The sequence below is a fragment of the Rhinoderma darwinii genome, chromosome 5 (assembly GCF_050947455.1).
Source record: "Rhinoderma darwinii isolate aRhiDar2 chromosome 5, aRhiDar2.hap1, whole genome shotgun sequence".
NCBI lineage: Eukaryota > Metazoa > Chordata > Amphibia > Anura > Rhinodermatidae > Rhinoderma > Rhinoderma darwinii.
In genome coordinates, this window is record NC_134691.1 from 16,581,276 (window position 1) to 16,606,432 (window position 25,157).

At 46.1% G+C, this 25,157-nt stretch overlaps 1 protein-coding gene across 4 annotated transcripts in view; it reads left to right on the forward strand.

Moving 5' to 3' along the window:
- CYRIB (CYFIP related Rac1 interactor B) overlaps positions 1–25,157 on the forward strand; it is a 108,706-nt gene that overhangs the window by 63,639 nt on the left and 19,910 nt on the right. For 2 of the 4 annotated variants that reach the window (XM_075825728.1, XM_075825727.1), the window contains exons 2-4: positions 1,768–1,845; positions 8,115–8,152; positions 21,018–21,100. In XM_075825728.1, coding sequence (XP_075681843.1) covers positions 21,028–21,100 — 73 coding nt within the window. In that variant the 5' untranslated portion in view covers positions 1,768–1,845; positions 8,115–8,152; positions 21,018–21,027. Of the gene's footprint in view, positions 1–1,767; positions 1,846–8,114; positions 8,153–20,250; positions 20,335–21,017; positions 21,101–25,157 lie in introns of those variants that run through there. The other 2 variants (XM_075825729.1, XM_075825730.1) reach the window with 2 other exon arrangements.

Consider the following 25,157-nt stretch of genomic DNA (forward strand, 5'->3'; position numbering starts at 1 on the left):
GTGTCCTGACCATGAGAGCTTACAATCTAAAAGGCAGCCGTCTCCAACATGTGGCTCCCCAGCTGTTGCTAAAACTACAACTCCCAGCATTTCTTGGCAGAAAAAGGTGGGGAATGTCTTCAGTGGAGACATAGGAGACCCTAACACCTTCCCGTCGTGTGACGTACATATGTCATCGGAAGGGAGACATTATGGAGCGGGCTCAGAGGCGGAGCCAACTCCATTGGCAGCAGGTTTTGGCTGTGCTCTAATGGCCAGGATCGGCGATCACCCCGTACCTGGCCGTTTAACCATTTAGATGTTACGGTCAATAGCGACCGCGGCAAGTCAATAGATAGAGGGGGGTCTTTGTCAGCCCATCACACTCACCCCTACTCGAGATATGATCGATGGGTCGTACTGGCAGCCTGAGCCTAGCGAAGGCCTCTAGATCTGACCTTTTACTAAATATTGTACCGGCGATCAAACAATCGGGACAAAAATTAAAGTTTAATAAAATTATCAAGAAGATAATTCAAAAATAACTAATAATTTTTTGGGCACCTCCCCACCCCCAAAAATTGAATAAAAACTGATCAAAAAGTTGTCTGTATCCCAATATGGTACCAGTAAAATCTACAGCTCATTCCGCAGAAAGAAAGCCCTCACCGATCCATCCACGGAAAAATAACCTTTTGAGGGTCAGACAGTAGTGGGGGGCAAGAAGAAGGGAAATCCACCCAAAGATGTAGTGGGGTGAGGGGAGACTTGAGAAGTCCTAGGTTCGCTATTGGTCCGGCTGCCTGATCTGGTGTCGCCGACACTTCGGGCATCTCAATGATCTGTGTTATTCTTGTGACTACCTATTATTCTCCGGTATTTGCACATTCCAACATCACTGCCGAGAGCCCAGGTTAACGGATAAGTAGCCCCTGCAGGTAAAATGGCAGGGGGGGGGGGGAGGGGCGCGGAGACAAAAAACTGGTTATACTTCATAACTAATTGTTCACTCGAATTTCTACGTATCCTACGGCGAGTCATTCTGCTGAAGCTGAGCACTGGAGTCGTACTGTCAGAGTTACTGAGGGGGGGGGGGGGGGGGGAGAGAAAAATGTTCTATGTTTTTTTTTTTTGACCGATTGCGCTGCCTCCGCTAAACCTAGCGTAAAATCTACGGGGAGACTTGCTCAGATCAGAAGTTGTCCTGTATCGGGTTCCGACTCTGAGACTTGCTACACTTGATGCCAGGTGCAATTCAGCTGCTCCTTAGCAACAGACAACAAGCTGGCACTTTGCAGTCTGTCGCTAAGTAGCAACCGGCAAAATTTTAAAATGCATGTCGCAACTCTCAGCAAGACCCTCGTAAGTGATCCTCCAACAATGACAAATCCCATATGGTTTTATTTATATCTTAAAGGAAGGCTCCGGGCTTGACTGATTCTGTGTTCTGGCTCGTTCAGGGCCTGAGGGAGGTGGGGGGATCGGGGTGCGTGACTTGGCAGAATGTGCCCGAATTCTGGAACAAATTGCACCAAGAAAGGGACATCGATGGTGTGTGCCCCTGGGCTCAAATCCGATGGAGGCAATGTCTGCTGGGAGCTTTGCTGGTAGCCGTATAGGTGGTCACCCAGCTTTGTGATAGTCCTGAATGTCATATATGCCGTTTAGGTGTCTGAGTGACCGCTACACCACTGTTTTTACATATTTTTTTTTTGCAGGATTTCTCGATTGTGAAGTCTTTGCTTTGATCCCGGTGATTGACAATTTGTGGGTTTTGCTTAATTTCAGATCTTCACGAGCTGCCGCACCTCCGGGTCTGGTGTACGGGAGATTCTCGGAAACACTTGAAGAGCCTCTCATCTACTGGTAAATATTTGCCCAGCTGTCCCCTCTTCACAAGTCAGTGAGTCCTCCTCCCAGGCTGAGTACAGGGAACGGCGGCGTGAAGGGACTTGTCCCCCTCCTGTGCATTACCCGGCGGCAGCGCTTCTCCCGCACGTCTCTCCTGGTCTTGAATCCTTTTTACTGCCGTCACCAGATAAATAAATGGAGTCCGTCCACATGGACATTTAATTATAGAGGGTTAGGGGGGGTTACGGTTACCCCACAATCGGCTCTCCAGAGCTGCGTCATTTATAACAGACGTCCGGATCCGCCATACGACAAATACCCGGCGGAACCTTTTGATTTAAAATGGGGGTCTACCGGGATCTTTTTGTGATTTCTGTTTTGATGGCAAAAATAGTGACGCATGCTGCGCTGTACTTGCCATCAAATATGACCGAGCCTCCAACGCAAATGTGAACAGAGCCTTAAAGGAGAACTCCCATTCATTTTTTTATTTCTTTGCTCTTTTTTTTTAATGGGCATCTTTCATATGTAAACAATATTTATTTGCTCACCGAGAGACTATTCTACAAAATGCAGGTTCCGTTTGGACCCCAGAGGTGGGACCCTAAGCCATCTCTAGAACGGGGCTCCCTAAACCCCTTTCTACCTCTTTGTGCTCCCGCTGACTCGTGTGATCTCCGACCATGAAGAAGGAAACAGCGTAGCTCGGCGAGCTACGCTGTTTTCTTCTTCATGGTCGGGAATCACGTGCATCGGTCAGAACACAGAGCCTTGTCGCTGGGGGTCCCAGCGGTCAGACCCCCAGAGATCACACTTGTATCCCCTATCTTGTGGGTAGAGGACACGTTTGTGGGAAAACCCCTTTAATAAATGGTGCAAAATATCCCCCCCCCCCACGCCAACAATTTGGGAGACTCTTTTATAGGGGTTGTCTATATTTATTGCAAAATTAAAAAGTTCTGCAACTTTTCAAAATACTCTGCTTGCTGTCAGTTATTGAGACATTCTTGTTTACATCCAGAGACTGTAAGCCTATAACACTTCTCACAGCTGGAGGTTTGCTACAATTGTGTCTTGCCTAGATCATCCACTGTGATTTAAACAGTCTGGACTCCAGACTGATACATTTTACATGCACTGATACATTGTAGCAAATAATCCGGACAGGAGATTTGTGCTGCTCACAAAGTATTGTCTAGACTGGATGCAAATGTAGCAAAATCCCAGCTGTGAGAAGTTTGAGGTCTGTATGGGTTCTCTGAATGTAAACGAAAAACATTTCTGACAGTAAGCAGAAAAGCAGAGACCAAGTGTATTAGAAAGTTTCAGAACTTGCCATTATATATGTAATAATGAACCTTTTACTGTAAGGCCCTGTTCAAACTGAGTTTTTTGCGGGCAGAAAATTCTGCCTTTAAAATTCCATTTGGAATTTTGAGGCAGATTTCGCTCTGCCTGCACGCCGTTTGCCGCGATCTTCGCAAAAACGCAGCGAAATACGCTATCTCTGCCTCCCATTGATATCAATGGGAGGTCAGAGACGTAAACTTTCGGGGAAAAAAACAACACCGCCTCCCATTGAAATCAATGGGAGGCATTTTTGGACATTTTTTGGCGTGTTTTCCGACGCGGTTTCCGCGTCAAGAAAAGTGTCAAAAAAACTCAGTGTGAACTGACCCTAAGGTTCACACGGAGTGTTTTCAGCCATTTTTTGGGCATATAAATGTACCGAAAAACGGATGAAAAATCGGAAGCATTCTGTTCTGATGGGGCGGTTTTTTGCGTTTTTCAAAATGGCCGCGTAAAAAAACGCACACGAAAAAGTGCGTGTCATTTCTTCAGCCGTTTTTCATTGACTCTATAGAAAAACAGCCGTCAAAAAGGCACCGAAAAACGCGAGTTTGATTAAAAAACTCCCTTGAAAACCGCTCCGTATTTTCAGATGTTTTTTATTTTGTGTGCGCGCATACCCTCCGTTATAGGAATATTCGCGAGCACCACGACCGTAAAGAAGTGAGGTTACAGGTCATGGAACACGTGACTTCTAATATTCGTAAGGGGGATACATCACACCTCACCTGCTGTAGAACCTCTTTTTGTAGCTGACTGCAGGATCAGACTACACAGGATTTGTTTGTAGTCTGTAACCATAGAGACACAGATCTGCATAGAAACACAAAACACATATTTTCTGATGGATCTACAGGATCAGTTGGAATCCAACCTCTGGTCTTTCACTATTCATATGAATGGGATTTACAGAGATTATCCAGTTGCTCTAGTGGTTTCCATAGGTCCCATATTTTTCGGTAGGGAGAAACCACATATGTGCGGCCGCTGCAATCACTTACATGGGAGAATCCATTATGGATTCGTATGCACTACGATGCGTTTTCCCATTGAGGTCAATGGGAAGCTTAAAGCATGCATTTTTGACGCGGTTATCGGAGCGTAAAATGCATCAGACACGCTGTGTGAACAAGGTCTGATAAAAAAATGTTAACTTTCCTGGTGGCGACCATGTTGGAGGCACAGACTTTCATCCTGTATGGATATTGCAATAGGGGGGGGTGTGCTTTATGGCAGCTGCAATATATGGGGGTCAATTGACAGAGAAATGTCAGACTAATGAAGTAATCGAATACAGCCCCTCCCCTCAGAGTCCAGGGAGCGGCAGGAGAGCTGCATACAGTGTCTTATATGTGTGTATTCTGTTATACTGCCTTATCTAGGTCTCCATTAGTACAATAGAGCTGTCAGAAAGGCCATAGATCAGTTCTCCGAGAATTTTGTTTGAAAACCCGTGGCAAATATTCGTGGCTGAAAGTCCTATTTCTGCCGCAGATTGGCCATGGGATTCGCACGACGCTTCGCCCTATTGTAATTCAATGGAGTTTATCAATCCACAGCTTTGTAGCGTGGAATCATCTGCGGTAATGATGGATTTTACAATTCGCAGTACGTTCTTAATTCTGCGTGGATCTTTTCCTCACCGTGACGAGGGTTTAAAATATTCACATGCAGGTGAAATGTTAGCAGATTCTGCACCTAAATCTGACAGAATCCTAAACATGTGAACATGGCCTAACTCGCCAAGCCTCTAATGATAATGAGATGACTCCGCTCATCTTGTCCCAGTCTATATGGCAAAGCTGACCAGTGAGCTACAGAAAACCGGAAATGTCAGCCTGTTTTGTGTGTGCTCTATTGGCCATTTACCTCTGTGTAAACACAAAAGCTGAGCTGTGATTGGTTGCTATGGGTAACATGGCTGATTGGTCCTGTTTTTTTTTTCTCCCTACGTCTTTGTGACATTAAATACCTGGAAGGTTGTCACAGACCCGCCCCCTCAGTTGTATCCCTGCACAGTATATGATTTAGGTGATCGCACACGACCCTGTCCATGTCTGGAAACATTCTCGACTTTCTGCGGTTGTTGCAACTTAGGCCTTGTTCACACGGAAAACATGCGTCCGTGTGAACAAGGCCTAAGTAGGGATTCGTGAAAACAGAAATAATAGGACAAGGTCTAGGACACGTTGTTTCAACAGACAGTGTGAAGGGTCCGTTGAAAAGTAGACCTTGTCCTATTATTTCTGTTTTCACGAATCCCTACATAGGCTCAAGTCTATGGGTGTACGTGAAAACGGGACCCGCGCGGGGGCATCTCTGACGTGAAAAACGTTACGTTTTTCACGTCCAAGTTTCCCGACGCTCGTGTGAATCCGGCCTTAGTCTGAGATACACAATACAGGCAGTAGTTTACATGACATACTACTTGTAATGTTACTTTCTCACAATGCACGGTCATGTGTGATACTGTATGCTGAGCCGTGTATCTAAGCCTATCGTGTGTGATACTGTCTGCTGAGCCATGTATCTAAGCCTATCATGTGTGATACTGTCTGCTGAGCCATGTATCTAAGCCTATCGTGTGTGATACTTTATGCTGAGCCATGTATCTAAGCCTATCGTGTGTGATACTTTATGCTGAGCCATGTATCTAAGCCTATCGTGTGTGATACAGTATGCTGAGCCATGTATCTAAGCCTATCGTGTGTGAATACCGAGTTGGTGTTTCTAGGACTATTGTGTGATACTGTCCGCTAAGGCTATCATGTGTGATACTGTCTGCTGATCCATGTATCTAAGCCTAACATTAGATACTGTCTGCTGAACTGTGTCTCTAATCTTGTGTGATACGGTCTGCTGGGCCCTGTATCTAATTCTATCATGTGTGATACTGTCTAATGAGTCATGTATCTAAGCCGTCTCTGGAGATTATGCAGTGTTGATCTGTGTGGTCTCCATCGCCCCCTCGGTTGCAGAGTCATCTTCTTAACCAATGTGAGTTTTCAGCATCTGACATGTCATCAATATGTATTGCAAAATGCAATCTTGCACTGCCCCCTTCTGTCCGTTTAAGGTACATAAACCAAAGACAGACTGGCATTGTGCTGGCACCGGCACCCGCTGTACTTCTTGCTTTCTCACCCGCACACACAATCCTATGTCATCTATGAGCAGTGACGCAGCCTTTACTAGGGGAGACTATTGGTGCTCTGCCTCCACCTTGTGTTGTGTCTTGGTTACTACAGGTTTACAAAATAAATGCAAGTGTATACACTGTAGAAGCAAAACTGCAATTACACCACAAGTTCTAACATTCCACAGTCACTCTACATCAATTATTGAGTAAGGCCCTGTTCACACTGGTGTTAAAGATTGGTTATCAAAATAAAAGCCTTACAGATTCTATTGACTTTATTGGGATATGTTATATGGACGATAGGATGTTAAGGGGTTTTTACACGGGGCAATTATCGGGCAAACTATCGCTCATAGAACACTCGTTGCTGATAATTCTCGTTGATTGGCGCTCACTGCACAGGTGAAAATCGGCCGTTGTAATAGGGCCTTTAGTTAACCCCTTCATGTCACCTATCTGTAGATTCACGCCCTAAATCTACAGTCCTCTGCTTCTGCCGGGATAGCGCGGAGGAGAGTTCTGTGACGCCGGCGGTGTGAGTGTCCCCGACTCCCCAGCATCCTGCGCACCAACTGGTTCAGCTTCCGAGCATGTGATCCCCATGATTAACGAATCATGATGATCTCTGAAAATATATTTATAAAAAAAATAGATTTATATGTACTTTGTATTCCCTGTGCCCCTTCGGTTGAGTTCACACTGAGTTTTGTGACGAGTCTTTTGCCGCGGAAACTGCGAAACAAAACGCGCTAAAAAACGGTCGAAAATGCCTCCCATTGATTTCAATGGGAGGTGGACGCGTTTTTTTCCTGTGAGCGGAAAAATCGTCTCGCGGGAAAAAGAAGGGACATGCTCTACGGGCGTTTACGCCTCTGACCTCCCATTGACATCAATGGGAGGCAGAGAAAGCGAATTTCACAGCATTTTTTTGGCCAGAGCGCTCAATGGCCGCCGGCGAAAAACGCAGCGAAAATCGGCGTGCAGGCAGAGGAAAATCTGCCTCAAAATTCCAAACGTAATTTTGAGGCAGATTTTCCTCCTGCAATAAACTCCGTGTGAACCCGGCCTTAGTGTTGGAATAGCAGGTAAGGCGATGTTCACACCTGCGTTGTGTCATTCCGTTGTCCTGATCCGCCAGAGGAGCAGAACAAGGGAATAACGGAACCAACGGACATCACTGGTTGCCGACGGAACCCATTGAGTTTAATAGGTTCCGGCAAGGTGTCCGTGATTTTACCTGACACAATGGCGCAATTTTCTCTGGTAAACCCTGCCGGGTCTGTGATGGAGGCCCCCGAACGCAGCCTCTGACGCAGGTGTGACCAGAGCCTTAGCTAGCTGAAAAACTCTAAAGAAAAAAAAATGTGTTAAGTTATCCAACATAGTTCAAAAGTCATAACTGTGTAAATGTATGTACGCCAAAAGGGTTATGACCTTGGTCCTGAAAGGGTTAAGAGGTTAGTGGCGTGTCTGTCACTGCAGCTCTGGATGTGACTGGAGTAGAGGTTGTAATGGAGCTGCAATCCGAGTTCTGCTCGCTGCTGCTTGGACCCTTTCACAACTGTTCTCTCCAAAGCAAAATGTTTCATGTATGTTTGATTGGTAAAGCATTGTAGGGGGACGGAGCCCGAGCGCCAGCTCTTCTATAGGATGCACCTGAGGGTCTAAACATCTCAATTTGATCAGTATTGCGGATGATGACGAGGATAAATACCCCCCCCCCCCCGTTGATGTTTTTTGCCTCTGTTTGTCTGTGTTAACCGTAATGTAATGCTGTTTTGTTTTTTTTTTGCAGATTGGGAGCCAATATATCAACTACAACACTGGGAGTAGGTGAGCGACACGTCTACATCTACGTTCTAGTGCGCTGGTTCCTGCCGGATACAATGTGTTCATATGTATTTTATATTCGTTCAGGTTATCCGGGTCCAGACAATGTTTATGATAATCCAAAGTACTGACCTTACCTTACCCCTGGCGCTCCGGCGGCATTCTTTGTGATTTATTTACATGCATGTGAGCACTGCAGCCAATCAGAGCTCAGAGGTCATGCATTGTATTTTTGGCATTATGCCAGAAATACGATTTGTTAGCGCCGAGCTCTCTCATTGGCTGCAACAGTTAAATGCTGCGTGTGTGTAAATAATCACAGAGAATGCCGCCGGAGCACCAGAGGAAAGGAAAGGTCAGTACTGCTTATTTTGTTAATTTATGCCATTTTGTAGCCATTGGCAAAAAACCTTTTCAGAACCCAAGTAAACCCCTTTAATGTGTATAGTTTTGGCCCGCCATTGACCAAAGTTACAGTTCATATGCAGAATTTATCCATAAAAAGTTGTCAGAAATACATTACTTATCTTGTACTGATCCTGAGTTACATCCTGTATTATACTCCAGAGCGGCACTCACTATTCTGCTGGTGGAGTCACTGTGTACATACATTACTAATCCTGTACTGATCCTGAGTTACAGCCTGTATTATACTCCAGAGCTGCACTCACTATTCTGCTGGTGGAGTCACTGTGTACATACATTACATTACTTATCCTGTACTGATCCTGAGTTACATCCTGTATTATACTACAGAGCTGCACTCACTATTCTGCTGGTGGAGTCACTGTGTACATACATTACATTACTTATCCTGTACTGATCCTGAGTTACATCTTGTATTATACTCCAGAGCTGCACTCACTATTCTGCTGGTGGAGTCACTGTGTACATACATTACATTACTTATCCTGTACTGACCCTGAGTTACATCCTGTATTATACTGTATTATATGTATGTACACAGTGACTCCACCAGCAGAATAGTGAGTGCAGCTCTGGAGTATAATACAGGATGTAACTCAGGATCAGTACAGGATAAGTAATGTAATGTATGTATACAGTGACTCCACCAGCAGAATAGTGAGTGCAGCTCTGGAGTATAATACAGGATGTAACTCAGGATCAGTACAGGATAAGTAATGTAATGTATGTACACAGTGACTTCACCAGCAGAATAGTGAGTGCAGCTCTGGAGTATAATACAAGATGTAACTCAGGATCAGTACAGGATAAGTAATGTAATGTATGTACACAGTGACTCCACCAGCAGAATAGTGAGTGCAGCTCTGGAGTATAATACAAGATGTAACTCAGGATCAGTACAGGATAAGTAATGTAATGTATGTACACAGTGACTCCACCAGCAGAATAGTGAGTGCAGCTCTGGAGTATAATACAGGATGTAACTCAGGATCAGTACAGGATAAGTAATGTAATGTATGTACACAGTGACTCCACCAGCAGAATAGTGAGTGCAGCTCTGGTGTATAATACAGGATGTAACTCAGGATCAGTACAGGATAAGTCATGTAATGTATGTACACAGTGACTCCACCAGCAGAATAGTGAGTGCAGCTCTGGAGTAAATACAGGATGTAACTCAGGATCAGTACAGGATAAGTCATGTAATGCATGTACAACTTTTTACGTAGAATAATTCTATATGTGAACTGTATGATGGAGTCCAATAGAACATATACATTTAAGACCGGGTGCTCATGTGGCAGTTTGGTGCAGTATGAAGCAACATCACTATCCCCTTCCCGTAAAACAACAGATGTGTGTGTATAGGTTACAGTATTGAAACAATTAGTACAACTGGTTGTACGTAAACATGTTCGTGATCGCACGGAGGACCGCTCTGATTGTCAACCGGTCTCATCACAAATGTTTTACTTCTATAGGTCGTGTCTGGTATTGCAGCTGAGACCTATTCAAGTGCCACACTTCCCCACAGACTGTGTCTGGTGTTTCTGGGGGGGGAAGGGGTTGTCTTAATAAATGTTTATGTATATTATTATAATCACAGCTGAGTTTTTGTTACAATTGTACCCGGTTTAGACAATCCTCTGTGAGCTAAATACATCAGCAGCGCAAATCTCCCCCCTGTCCTGATAGTTTAATATGTTTTACCTGCACTGATACATTGTGAAATAAACAGTCTGGACTCCTGACTGCTACAGAGGGTTGTGGAGACTGGATACAAGTGTAACAAATACTCAGCTGTGAGAAGTATTGTGGTCATGTGGTGAGATCATGTGACCTGTATAGAATGCTCTGTAGCAATGTATGACGGGGATTTGGAAGGGGTAAAGCTGTGCTCTTAAAAGGCATTTTCTGTTTTAGAAAACCCATTTTCATATGTGGGGGTCCCCTGTTTAGGACCCTATATTACCCAGAGTGGAAAGCAGCTACATAGCCTCTCTTGCTCTCTCTTTTTTTCCCCTCTTACTCTCTCGATCTCTTTCAGAACTGTGTAATACCTTCTTTCTCCTGTGGAGGCGCTGCAGGGGAATTGAACAGTTTGTGACAGGCTACTCGGCAGATTCTGGTTCTGACCGATTCCAGATTAATTTGTAGTGCCGTACCTGTTGGACTATCAGAAATTCTGGACTCCTATTATTACTGTGGTTCTATTTTCATTTTACATTTATTTCCTGCTCGTTCTGCTGCACTGTACACAGACTCTCATCATTCACATCAGTCCTTGTCCCCAGGAGCTCACAATCTAATCTCGTAATCACCCAACACAGGGGGTAATATCATAGAAAGCAAAATAACCATTCAGTGCAGGAGGAAAACCATGGGGAGAACACCCAAACTCTATGTAGAGGTAGCGGGGGCCACATCTGCTGCCATCCTTGACCAAACGTCCTCCATACCGGATACCACAACAGAGACTGCGCAATCCTGCTGCCCCCTGGTGGCCTGTGTGTGTATAACATAAGGATTGAGGGAACTTCTTTGAAAGAATAAAGATAATTAATCTCCTCAATTACCGGCAGATTTACTTTCCCTTATTTACAGACATTCCCCTTTTAAACCTGGGAGCTCCTGTCTGTTTGGGGCCCGTCTTTAATCGTAGATACATTGGAAACACTTTATTCAAATTTAATGTAACATGAGCAGAACATGATCAGACGGGCGGTGCTGTGTACATCAGGGGCAGGGTGAGCAGTCCTCTCATTACAGGACAGGATTACAATGAAAGGGAACACCTCTGCGTATGTCACAGAGCATGCCCACTACACTCTCCTATAGAAGTCAATGAGGAGTTTTCTAATAGGCTGGTGCCTGCCATAAAGCAAATCTCTGCAACTGCTGAAACGTCGTGATATTCTGAAATTGTCCCTAATGTGAGTGTCTGAGAAGGGGGGATTAGATTGTGAGCCCATTCTGCACAGGGACTGATGTGAATGATGAGAACTCGTGTACGCCGCTGCCGAATATGTCAGAGACCGAGAAGTAAATCGTATCTAGTGTGTCCTGGAACACTTCAGGGGCCTGATGGATAACTGGTAAACTGTATGTGCACCCGATAATCCGGTCCTATAGTCAAGAAATCTGATAGTCCTTCATCTTTTAGTCCCATTTGGTGCCAGACGTCTCTTTAAACCCCTTGACGCACTGCGCCGTACGTTTAGCAGAGCCCACGCCATCGGCGGCGGGTGTCCGCTGTAACAGCCGGGATCGGAGCCAACGCCGATCCTGGACGTTTAACTGCTTAGATGCTGCAGTCCATAGGCATTTATGTGGTTTAGTCTGTGAGCCCATCCGTGCCCCCACAACACATTCATGGGGTGCCGAGGGATTCCCATGGCGGCCAGAGGTCTGCCAAGGACATAAGTAAACTAGGCAGAGCTGAATATGCTGCACTCCGCGATACAGAAGTAGTGAAGTGAATAAATGATCCCTTAGTGCAACTAGAAAAATAAATTGTTAAAAGGAAATTGTCTATAAAGATTAAAGAAAAAAAAATCCAAAGTAAAAAATAAAAGTATAAAAATAAATAAATAAAAATCAGTCTTTTCCCACCATAAAATGCTTTTGTTATAGGGGAAAAAAAATTCACAACATCCGTAACGATTCGTATATACGACCCTAAAATAATACCGATAAAAACGACAACTCGTCCCGCAAGAACAAGATGTTATATGGACGTGTCGACGGAAAGATAGAAGGGCTGTGGTCGTGGAATGCGGCGACGCAAAAAACAATTTTTTCTAAAACTTTTTTTGTTCGTGTTTTTATCGTGCAGCTTTTGCTGTAATTGGCGCGACCCGCGTTATCATGTCATTTATATCACACGGTGAACGCCCTAAAAACTAAACCCAATACACAATGGCGCAATTGCTGTTTTTATTTCTATCCCCCCCCCCCCAATTTTTTTCTTTTTTTATAAAAGTTATACACTACGATATATGTCCCCTAAAATGGTGCCGTTAAAAAATACAATTCATCCCGCAAAATAACAAGTCCTCACATCAGCGGAAAAATATTAACGTTAAAACTATTGAGAGGCGGTGATAGAAAAACGGAAACGATCGCTGCGTCCAGTCATATATTTAAAGGAACACTCCGGGCACAATTGATGCACTGTTACAGCTAGGGTCTGAAGGGGCTCGGGCCCTATACTAGGTGTAACACCAGGTATCCGTTTTGCCCGCAGTGTCTCTTTAACGCTGCCATTTTTTTCTTTAGATCTATTCTGCTCCACCTCTGCTACATGACAACTGAGAAGCGCTGTCTGGGAATTTTGCATGGTATATACTCCCTCTGCTGGACAGGGGACGGTACTTTTTATTCAGACTCCCAGACGGCCCATGGCACAGATGTGACGTGCCGGGTGCAGCTGAGAATCTGCATATTCCGGAATCCGATCTGTACTGTCTTCTCAAAGCTCTCCACTAGATGTCAGTGTGCCCCAGCACATGATGGATAATGGTGCCAATATGCAGGTGGTAGCAAAAAAAAAAACAACCAAAAACCTTTCCATCCAATCAAATCCGTATTATAAGTGACGTTCTAATATGTGTCACAGTGATCGATAAGGTCAAGCAGATATAGCAGAGCCAAGGTGGTTGTCACGCTGTGTTATAATGTGTTTTTTTACACGAGATTACAGGTAAATCTACTGCATTCTTACCTCTGAGAACTATCGCCGTGCACGGCACACATTCAGCTCTGCTACATATATAGAGTTTAGTCCTCCTTATGGGACACAACTGTGTGAGCTGCCCGCAGTCCTTCCGTGGATATGGTGCACAATTCAAGCAATCTATTTTTCAATGCGCCATTTTTTTCTTAGGTTCACATAAACCGTATGAGCCCCCAATGATCGCATGTTGGAGCCGTCATGTGCTTGGTTCTTGTACCGTATTTATGTAAAAGTAAAGAAACCCTTAAAAAGTAATATTACCGTTTCTTAAAGGGGCTGTCCAGGATTATTAAAACATGGCTGTTTTCTTCCACAAATAGCTCCACACCTGTCCGTGGGTTGTGTCTGGTATTGCAGCTCGGCTCTATTAAAGTGAATGTGGCTGATCGGCGGCGCTGATTTTAGAAGAAAGCAGCCGTGTTTTTGGAATCCTGGACAACACCTTTTAAGTGTTTGATAGATCTACATATGTAGCAGAGCTGAGTTTGTCGTTGCTTGCAGCAATAACTCACTAAATGATGATAGTGTTGTAAGGTTACGCAGGAAGGCCCCAGGTAATAGAGTAATATCTCCATAAACCGTGCCAAATGATCTAGTCGTCTGTGTGTGACCATTGTAGGGTCCTCTGCTGCACCTGTCCATTGGGGTGTTGTTCTGGTGTGACAGACCATGAGGGAGAATGGAGGATTTGGTCCCCCCGGCCATTGTGATGAAGGCCTCTGCTATGACTGACGATTAGGTTATCATGTTCTGTGGGGGGTCCTCTAGTGCGGCCAACCTTGTGGGGGGTGGGGATGGCTCTGCTGCCCCTGCAAACATTTACAACAGGGGTACACAACCTAGGACCCGGGGACCACATGCGACCGCCATGCCGTTCATTGCGGCCCCAGCCACAAGGACATAGATTTGCTTATTGTGTCCTGATGTTCTGGTGCAGGCGACGCCGTGGGGGTCATTACACGCCCGCTCCGTTTTCTCTTCCCTGCAATGATCCCGGCTTTCTATTGGCTGCTCACATGTGTCTTATATGTCACAGAGAAGAGGAGCGGCACGCTGCCAGGTAGCACGGAAATACTGATGGTGCACGTATCGCTGCCACTGTGACTGGCACTGTTATAGAGGTGACATTGTGCGTCTAGAACTTATGGTGGGGGTTATGTGGCTGGCATTATGAGGGAGGTAATGTGTGGCCGGCACTGTTGTGGGGAGGGGGGGACGGGGACTGGGGCTGGCACTGTTATGGGAGAACTAAGGGACTGGTGCCATTTTGGGGGGTAGTGTGTGACTAGCACTGTTGTGGGGGTAGTGGGCGACCAGCGCTGTTGTGGGGGGTAGTGGGCGACCAGCGCTGTTGTGGGGGTAGCGGGTGACTAGCGCTGTTGTGGGGGGTAGTGGGCGACCAGCGCTGTTGTGGGGGTAGCGGGCGACCAGCGCTGTTGTGGGGGGTAGTGGGCGACCAGCGCTGTTGTGGGGGTAGCGGGTGACTAGCGCTGTTGTGGGGGTAGCGGGTGACTAGCGCTGTTGTGGGGGTAGCGGGTGACTAGCGCTGTTGTGGCAGGTAGCGTGCGACTAGCGCTGTTGTGGCAGGTAGCGTGCGACTAGCGATGTTGTGGCAGGTAGCGTGCGACTAGCGATGTTGTGGGGGGTAGCGGGCGACTAGCGCTGTTGTGGGGGTAGCGGGTGACTAGCGCTGTTGTGGGGGTAGCGGGTGACTAGCGCTGTTGTGGGGGTTAGCGGGGGACTAGCGCTGTTGTGGGGTTAGCGGGGGACTAGCGCTGTTGTGGGTGTAGTGGGTGACTAGCTCTGTTGTGGGGGTAGCCGGTGACTAGCGCTGTCGTGGGGGTGGCGGGGGACTAGCGCTGTCGTGGGGGTGGCGGGGGACTAGCGCTGTCGTGGGGGTAGCGGGGGACTAGCGCTGTTGTGGGTGTAGCGGGTGACTAGCTCTGTTGTGGGGGTAGCGGGTGACTAGCGCTGTCGTGGGGGTGGCGGGGGACTAGCGCCGTCGTGGGGGTGGCGGGGGACTAGCGCCGTCGTGGGGGTGGCGGGGGACTAGCGCCGTCGTGGGGGTGGCGGGCGACCAGCGCTGTTGGTTATTTTGCAATATTCTATTTTAAGCAGTTTAAAGGAGTAATTCAGGTCAATGTGTTACTCTGGTGCGGTACGTGACCGGCCGTCTCCCTCTGTATTCCTGTGTCAGGCTCCGCCCCTTGGATCCCTTCTCTAGATCGAACGCCTCATGCACACGAGCGCGCCGAACATGTCCTAGGTTTCCTCGGATCATTTTTCCTGGGCCCGGTTCACCTGCTGAGGCCTCGTGCCCACTTCAGTATTTTTAGTCACGGTGTTATCCGTTTTTTTAACTGACATTCATCTCAATGAGGTCAGTCACACTTCCGTTGGCTGTTCCGTCACATGTAGTGCGGGTCCTACTCCTGTCCGTTTTTGACGGAACAGTCTCGGCCTTTGCATTGATTAGTTCCGTGAAACAACGGACTGCACAGGGAAGCCATCCGCGTGCAGTCCGTGATTCCCTGAACCGTCATTAGCGGCCGTTTATCGGCTGACGGAAGTGTGCACGAGGTAAAGTGAATGGGTCCGTGAAGACTATCGGGTGCCCCTCGGATGCCGTCAAATACAGCCCGAGTGGCACAGCGGTCGTGTGCATGAGGCGCAGCACCGTATCCGGTTTTCCCACCTGAGACGTCGCCGTAGATCACAAGAAACATAAATGTCTGACAGATTTGGCGCTCCAGAGAGGAGACGAGGCGGCCGTGTCTTCTGCCCCCTCCACTTTAGTTTATGGGACTCGATAAATGCTCAGCTATTCCTTTAACTCCAGCTGGGGACCCCCGTTCTCCTGCTAGGTGTGGGGGGCACTGCCACTTATCAGACATTTATGACACATACTGCCGATAATCTCCTCAGATGGTAATACCCCTTTAAATTTATTGCCTCCCAATTTGACAATGTCGCCCTCCGACCAGAAAAGGTTGTGCCCTCCTGATGTAGCGGGTCACCAGTCACAGAGAAGGTTATATCCATCACCCTGGTGCCACCTCCTGTTAACCCCCTGTACTCTGGTCAGCCCAGTGCCAAGCGGCTGCCTCCAGCCATCAGGATCTATTTCACACACCGTTAGTTGCGGGGCTCCTCACTCCGCTGCTTAGCAACTGCGCTGAACCCCTGACGAGTCCTCGGCCCCCCCCCCAGAATGGCACTGTGATGTTGGCAGTATGACGGGCGGGCATGCGTGCCAGGCTTGTTTTCGGATCGTGTATCTGCTTTCCGCCTGTCCGGTCCTGACATGGAGCCCGGCATCATCCGTCCCCACAAGGCTGCAGCGGGGAATGTGATTCTAATAGGACGTGGCACTGCGTATGTCTTACTCCCGGGAAGTAGGTCAAGTTCATCATTGTGTCCTTGCCCGGTGGGTCACGTTCCCACAGCCTGTTTCTGCGGTCGCCTCTCGTGTCGCGGTTCCATGCCACGATCGCCAGGACTGAATAGGGCCAGAAGAGACCCCCCCCACATGGTCATTTAACACATCGAGTGCCCACGTCCTCGCATGCCTGATCAAGTCACCCCTTGTCTTAAAGTACATTTCCCCTTCAAATAATAATTCAAATAAAATCTATTAACCCCTTAATGACAGTGTGTTCTCATGGTGGTCGTTGAGAGCGCTTATGCGACGGCGCCGCTTTTCACAGCCTTGGACATAAGCCCCCCCCCAGAGCGGGTGTCGGGCTGTCTAGAGCCATCCGGACTCCTGCTCTGAAGGGCCTGATCGCAGTTCCCTTCGATCCTTTCCAATATCAATGTCTAACTAGGTCAATTGGACATTCAGGAGCCGAGGAAAGTTGGGTAATACACATTGTAAGAGCAACATAAGATGTACCACATGACCAACTCTGCTCTGCTACATCTGCTGTGGCAATTTGTCAATGTGGCAATATAAAAGCGTTTGCTTTTAGTGAATATGGACATACTTCTTTACATCCAGAGGCTGAAGCCATGTACAAGCCTGAAACTTCTCACAGCTGAGGGTTTGCTACAGTTGTATTCAATTATCTGTGCACTAAACAGCCTGGACTCTAGACTGACACAATGTATCCGTGCTGGTGAAATGGAACAAAGAGGTTTGTTCTGCTGATGTCCGGAGCTCACAGGGAATTGTCTAGACTGGATACAATTGTAACAAACAATCAGCTGTGGTAAGAATTGGTTATTTCTGTCTCAGACATTTATGGCGTATCTGCATACCCGGTGAATTGGTTGGGTATGCCATTACTTTGTGATCGCTGGGGGTTTGACTACTGGGACCCCACCGATCCTGAGATTGAAGGGGATGCAGCGCCTCTTGAATGAAGCTGCGCCGCAGATCTCTGCATGGACGCATCCGGGAGGCTTTCCATTCTGACACACAAAGAGGGGTCCCAAACATATGGATAGGGGTGCTCGTCCTGAGACTGGCTGGTATTCTAGCTGCCTACAGCCACCACAAGGGGGACGAAATACAGGTCTATCATGGATTTCAGTCGGAGCTGTATAAGTCCCTATGTAGTGAGCTCCCCCTAGTGGTGACAGCAGGCAGCCAGGATTTTATCATGTAACTCTCTGGAGGGAATTTAGAGCTCTATATCAGAAAAATGTTCGAGAGCGGATCGGTTATTCCAGTCGTGTCTCCTTTAAGAGGGTTAGCCATGGAACAGAGCATTAGTTTCTTCTTGCTAATGAAATATATGTATATAATTTTTTTTCTGTTTGAAGTCACAGTTTACATGTGTTCTTCAGCGCAGCCCTGCCAGTAATACGGGGCCAGTCACATGTCTAGTTTATTGACCTATTAACCCATTCTTACAACCACACAGCCGCGTTGTATTGATGGGAGATGTTATCAGGCGGCCGCTCCGCCAGGTGTCCTAATATATACGGGGAGTGTGACTATTGGGGGGGGGGGGGGGGAGTCTGTGAGCAGGTGCAGGCATTGTGGTATTATAACTGTACGGGGTGCTCTCAAACCACCATTTATGTGCGACTGTTCTCACGCCTCTGATATTTTTATCCCATATATTTGGTTTTTGTTATTATTTTAAGCCCTTGTTTAGAGCGCAAAGTAAAGTTCAATTATTCATCCTGTGGTTCCGGACTATCGGAGAGGTATAAATCAGCCCAGGGATAAAGAGAGGGATTAGAAACCTTATTAAAGCTCTAGATTTTTTATTTTTTTCCCACGTTTTTGTTTATTTAAAAAAAAAAAAAAAAGTTGTGCATGGAAACAGTCAACATGCAGGCTCAGCTGCCACTGACCAATTCCATTATTTAGAATCTATTTATGGCTTGTGTGACTACCCAGGACCGCTCTGCTCATTACCACATGACTACTTGACGCTCACTAATGCATCCAAATAGTCTGACGGACGGACAGCTAATACTAGCATCGGATATTCATGTGTTAGCGGGCAGACTGTAGGGGGTGCTAAAATATTAATGAGTCAATCAGACACTTCTGTCGTAGCAGGATCCATTATACACTTAAAAGTGCTGAGCATACACATGGTAATAATCGATCAACGGCAGCTTGCTGATGGTTTCCAGGTAACAACAACTGACAAGTTATACCCAACTGAAAAATAAGCAATGAAATTATATTCTAAAGATGTTAGGACTACACCTGAGGACTACATGGCCTGCTTTAGGGAAAGGTGAAGCTGCCCTTTTAATAGTCTTTTGCGTATTGATGTTGCACCAATTGTTGGGACCAATTACAAATATTTTTGGGTCATCTTCCCAACGGTTGCTGTCACTATGACCGAGTAAGGCTTCGTTCACATCAGTCAGGGCTCCCTTCATGGGTGCCGTCAGAACGGAAACCCTGACCGAAACAAACGGAAACCATAGGCGATTTTCTATGGGGACTGATCCGGTGCAAATGGTTTCCGTTTGTCCCCGTTGTTTAAGGGTTCCGTCGTATTGACAGAATGAATAGCGCAGTCGACTGTCAAAATAACGGAACCTTAAACAACGGTGACAAACGGAAACCATTTGCACCGGATCAGTCCCCATTGAAATCACCTATGGTTCGGTTTGTTTCGGTCAGGGTCCCGTTCTGGCAAAGTTCCGACGGCACCCATGAAGGGAGCCCTGACTCAGATGTGAACGAAGCCTTACCCGTTTAAGGGGTTTTTACCATTACACTGTTGGTCTCCAACCTGCGGATCTCCAGCTGTTACAGCACTACAGCTCCCAACATGCCCATACAGGCTATTAGGGCATGCTGAGAGTTGTAGTTTTGCAACAGCTGAAGTGCAGCATGTCGGAGATCACTGTGTTCTGACCCATCGATAGGATCGGTCATAGGACATTGATTGGTGGTGATCCGACCATTACGACCTCCAGTTTTTGTCCTGTTGGCATTGGGCGGGCAGGGCCGCTCGTACATGTGTTTTTTTTTTAAAAACAATGTATGGGTCCCAATCTCGGTAAGCTTCAGTGGGGGAAGAGACCGTGCAGGTGTGGACAAAAATAGGCCCGCTCATGGTGGTCGGACCATCACCAATCCATGTTTTTGACCTCATTACAGTAATTTTTACAAAGGAACATTTCTGTGGTCGTGAAAAAATTGTTTTGAATGTGAACTTTTTGGATGATCTTTTACTTGTCACCATAGAAGAGCCTGTTTTACGAGCTCAGACCTCGGGGTCAATGAAAGTAATGGTATCCCCATGTCCTCTCTATGGTGGGGACTTGAGTTCTGCCGTTCCTGTGTCAGATGTGACTCGTATATTGTGTAATAACTTGACTTTTTTTCTTTTCGAGAACACGGACCCATCCACGTGCACTCATATAGGAAACCACAAGAGAGAGGGGGCTGTAACTGACACCCGGCTTTCATGTCCCTCTTTTACTGGAAATGAATGACACTGCCATTTTTTATTTTTAGGTTTGGCTGGCATGGGTAATCTCATTAAGGTGCTAACCAGAGACTTAGACCACAATGCCGCTCATTTTTTCTTGGATTTTGAAAGTAAGTCTGGCAGAAGCTTCCTCCACAGCTGGTAACCCATGCAGGTTGCTCATTCTCACCACCCAAGGGAAAGACTGAGGGGACTGTCGTTGGGCAGAAACCTCAAAAAATTGCATGCCATTCCTAACAGAGAGGACATCCTCATCATCCAGAAGACATGGGATAGGCAACCTCATGGCTTTCTGAATGTTGCCAACATGGTAATGTCTCCATAGATTGCCCACCCCTGGTCGATCCTCTTTATTTTTTCAAAAACATTGAGCGTCCTTTGTGATCAATGCCCTTCTGTATTAATACAGGCAGTGGGAGACACATAGTCAACAGTGATGTCCGTGTGGTGCAGCTAATCTCTTATGGGTCCAATGTTTTTGGACCACCATTTATCCATCTTGACTTTTTGTGTAACGTTGGCCCATTGGGATGTCCTCTATTGGATTTCCATCCCTCTCAAAAAGGTCGGGATTGGAGGATCATTGCACAGCTCCACTGTTGACGCCTCCAGGAACTAATTGGTGAAAATCTCTGTGATTGTCCTAAATGTCTACGTTCCTCAGGTTCTCCAGGGGGTGGAGGCCACATCTGCCAAGCTTTGTCCTCCACTTATGTATTTTCTCCTTGTGTGTATATAGGGTGTTCTCTCTGATAAAGACATGCTTTGTCTTTTCTCATTCTTGTCTTGACAGGTATCTTAACATGGGGAACCTCCTTAAAGTTTTGACATGCACAGATCTTGAGCAAGGGCCAAATTTTTTCCTTGATTTTGAAAGTGAGAATATGATTTTATATATCTATTCCTCTCTGCCTGCCGTAGACTGCGTCTGTCTTTCCGCACTCAGCGTCTGTCTGCTCCTTCTCGTTCGTCTGGTTATTGGGACTACGAAATCTTCCACTGGCTAGTAATATATATCGCCCAAGAAATGACCCACACAACGCTCGTTGAGTCCCTGAAGGGCAGGATTGGTGTGTTCACCACATCCAACAAGGTGCATACTACTGAATAATAGCTGGGTCGGTTTGGTAATACATCTTGTACGGATCCTGAATTACAGCATGTATTATACTCCAGAGCTGTATTCACAATTCTGCTGGTTCTTATTGGAAACAGTCAGCAGACTCGTTCCTAGCCCCTTAGCTAAGCTCCCATAATACAGTGTGGAAATGTTTCCTACATGAAAAGAAAGTCTGTACAGTGCCCGGTCTGTAGATGATTAAAGGAAACTCTGTGCAGACTCTGAACCAGAAGGAAATGTTTGGAGATTTCAGCTCTGAAGCCTGTGAAAATGTGACTGCAGCTTTGGTGTATTAGCTGAAAAATTCTTCCTTAGGCCTATGTGCCAGAAAACTTACTAATCCTGCCCCATTATAACTGATATTAGTGCATGGACCTTCCAGAATGACAGATAAGCAGCACCAGAACTGTCTAGCAGCCGCTTATCCCCCCTCTTTTTAGTGATATCTATGACCAGTTTTATACAGAGCAGCTATATTCAATCTAATATCACTGTAATCCCAGCAACCTGTGCCTCCCTTGCTATTGAGACTACAACTCCCAACATGCCCTGGCAGTCTCCAACTTTTACAGAATGCTGGGAGTTGTATTTTCACAACCCCTAGAGAGCCTCTGGTGTAGACCTACTGAAAGTGGAAGATTTCTATGGTCCTGCAAGCACAAAGTCGATGTCATGTATGTTCCGTTTTAACGTCCAGTCTTCAGTATGACCGCTGTTACCTCCTGCTACCTGCAGAGGGCGCTGAGTACATGTTGCTGCAGTACGTCAATCGTCTATGGATTAATGCGGCTGATCTAATGGGATTCATTTTAATTTCTGCTTATTCTTTTGCTTTTTGGGCTTCCCTCGTTTTTCGTCCCACAGAACATTTAGGGTAATTGTCTAATAATCAGATTGTAGGACGTCTCCCTCCAGTCGTGTAGGTAGTTCTCCTGTAAAATGTCTTCACAAGTGCAATGTTTACCTTATAACATCCCCTAAAAGGGCCACTAAACCTGATTTCGGCTTACGAGAAGTGTCATTGGACAAGCTGCTATTGTCATTTACGCATATGAATGTAGCAGAGGTGAGATTGTCATAGAGCTGTTCCTTTTGTGTGCCGCGTTAACTCCTTGGGGAAGATCGGTCAAAACTGGTGCAAAGCAAATGTGGATAAGTCGCCCATGATAACCAATCAGATTGCTGCTCCCATTTCCCGAAGGTCCTATAATAAAAATAAATGATAATTTTAATAAATGATGGAATCTGGTTGCTATGGGCAACTCTTCCTTTTTACTAGTTTTGATAAATCTCCCTATTGAGTTAAAAGGGATATTCCGAAATTTCAGTTAATTTTGGTAAAATCCCTTTAAGTCCAGAAGACAGCAAGGTCACTGTCCCTTTAAATGACATAAGTTTTTGTTCCGGGTAAAAACCTGGGAAGCCTATTGCTTGTCTCGTTGTATCCCGTCTCGTCTCATCCCGTCTCGTCTCCTCTACAATGCATCGTTGTATCAGATAATGTGCGAGCGCTGAACTCCATCTAATTCTTACTCGCTATTTTCTTCCATCTTCCTTTGTGTATTATATTATACTTCTACTTCTTATGGGATTGTGCGTTTAGTTGTGCGTTTAGTTGTGCCTTTATTTTAGACAGTTGAGAATCAAGACTTGTTAGCCGGTTATAGAACTGATTCTGCTTCTTTTTTTTTTTTTTAATGGGGAATCATAACTACTGTATGGTAAAATTCTACACGTAATGTCAGTAGTTCTTCTATCCTATGTGCTTTGCTTTTGTATACGGGGCATAAAGCACTGCATTCTGCGTATAGAACAGCAGAGTTCATGGCAGCCTGCATTCTGTATAGAGAGCAGCAGGCGTGTTTATGGCAGCTTGCATTCTGCATAGAGAGCTGCAGGCATGTTTTTGGCAGCCTGCATTCTGTATAGAGAGCAGCAGGCGTGTTTATGGCAGCTTGCATACTGCATAGAGAGCAGCAGGCGTGTTTATGGCAGCCTGTATTCTGTATAGAGAGCAGTAGGCGTGTTTATGGCAGCCTGTATTCTGTATAGAGAGCAGTAGGCGTGTTTATGGCAGCCTGTATTCTGCATAAAAAGCAGCTGACATGCTTATGGCATCCTGTATTCTGCATCGACAGCAGCTGGCGTGTTTATGGCATTCTGCATAGAGAGCCGCATGCGTATTTATGGCAGCCTGCATTCTGTATGGAGAGCAACAGACCTGTTTATGGCAGCCTGCATTCTGCATAAAGCCGCAGGCATGTTTATGGCAGTCTGCATAGAGAGCAGCAGGCATGCTTACGGCAGCCTGCATTCTGCATAGAAAGCAGCAGGCATGCTTACGGAAGCCTGCATTCTGCATAGAGAGCAGCAGTCATGCTTACGACAGCCTGCATTCTGCATAGAGAACAGCAGGCATGCTTACGGCAGCCTGCATTCTGCATAGAAAGCAGCAGGCATGCTTACGGCAGCCTGCATTCTGCATAGAGAGCAGCAGGCATGCTTACGGCAGCCTGCATTCTGCATAGAAAGCAGCAGGCATGCTTACGGCAGCCTGCATTCTGCATACATGGCAGCAGGCATTCTTACGGCAGCCTGCATTCTGCATAGAGCGCAGCAGGCATGCTTATGGCAGCCTGCATTCTGCATAGAAGGCCACAGGCATGTTTATGGCAACCTGCATTCTGCGTAGAGAGCCTCCCGCATGTTTGTGGGATATTTCCTCTGAAACCACGTCTCACAGAACAAAATGCTCTGTGCAGACACTGAACAAGCAGGGACAACCGTGGGAATATCCTGCATCCTGAGAGCCAACAGGAAATGAGCAGAATGCAGGGGGAAGACCAAGGCTACAATGAGACTATTTGCAGTGCAACTAATTGATTTTTAACTATTGGGTTACAGCTGCAGTCCAAAGCTATACATTGAGTTTCACGCAATGTTGTGGACTGCAGCTGTCACTCAATAGTTAAAATCAATCCTTCGCACTACAAAAAGTCTCTGTGTAGCCCCGGCCTAAAGTTCTGGAACATTATAAAGTGACAGCACGTTCTTCCAGAAGTGGGATAAATGTGTGCAGGTTCTTCTCAACTAGCGGTGAAACAAGTCTTGATTATACGACTGATCTAATATCCTGATGTGCATGACGTGGGCTGCTTTACCAATGGCTACTTCACTGTACCATCTTACCCGCTTCTGTCTCATTTACACAGCAGTCTTCTGCAGCTTACAAATTCCCCCTCATTCCTTAGTGTTGCCCTTGTCATCTCAATTCTAATCAGTATCTATTAAGCATTTTACCTGTGAACACAAAGGACCTACAATTTTATTCACATGTCACAACTGGGCACGAGTCATATGCAAGTGTCATGGGACAATCTGTTACTTTACTATTGGAATTCTGTGTAGACGATCATATCCTCATCCATTCATAGATCCATCTCGCTGCTCACCATGGCTGTTATACATGGAGAGTTACAACACTGTCCCCAGTTAGTCATTTATAATGTATTATTACCCCAGGAGCATAGTTTTATGAAACAATAGTCAGCTATATATTGGGTAGAATTAGAATTTTTTTTTGAAAATTCAGCAGTAATTAGGCAGAGTGGCCAGAGGGGGCACTCATAAGTATATAGAATTAGAAGATAGCCTGAGTAGGGACTTTTATGTAGATATTGTTAGAACATAGCCTGTATGGGGACTTGTATAAATATTGTTAAAACATAGCCTGTGTAGAGACTTGTGTAGCCATTATTAGAACATAGCCTGTATGGGGACTTGTGTAGATATTGTTAGAACATAGCCTATGTA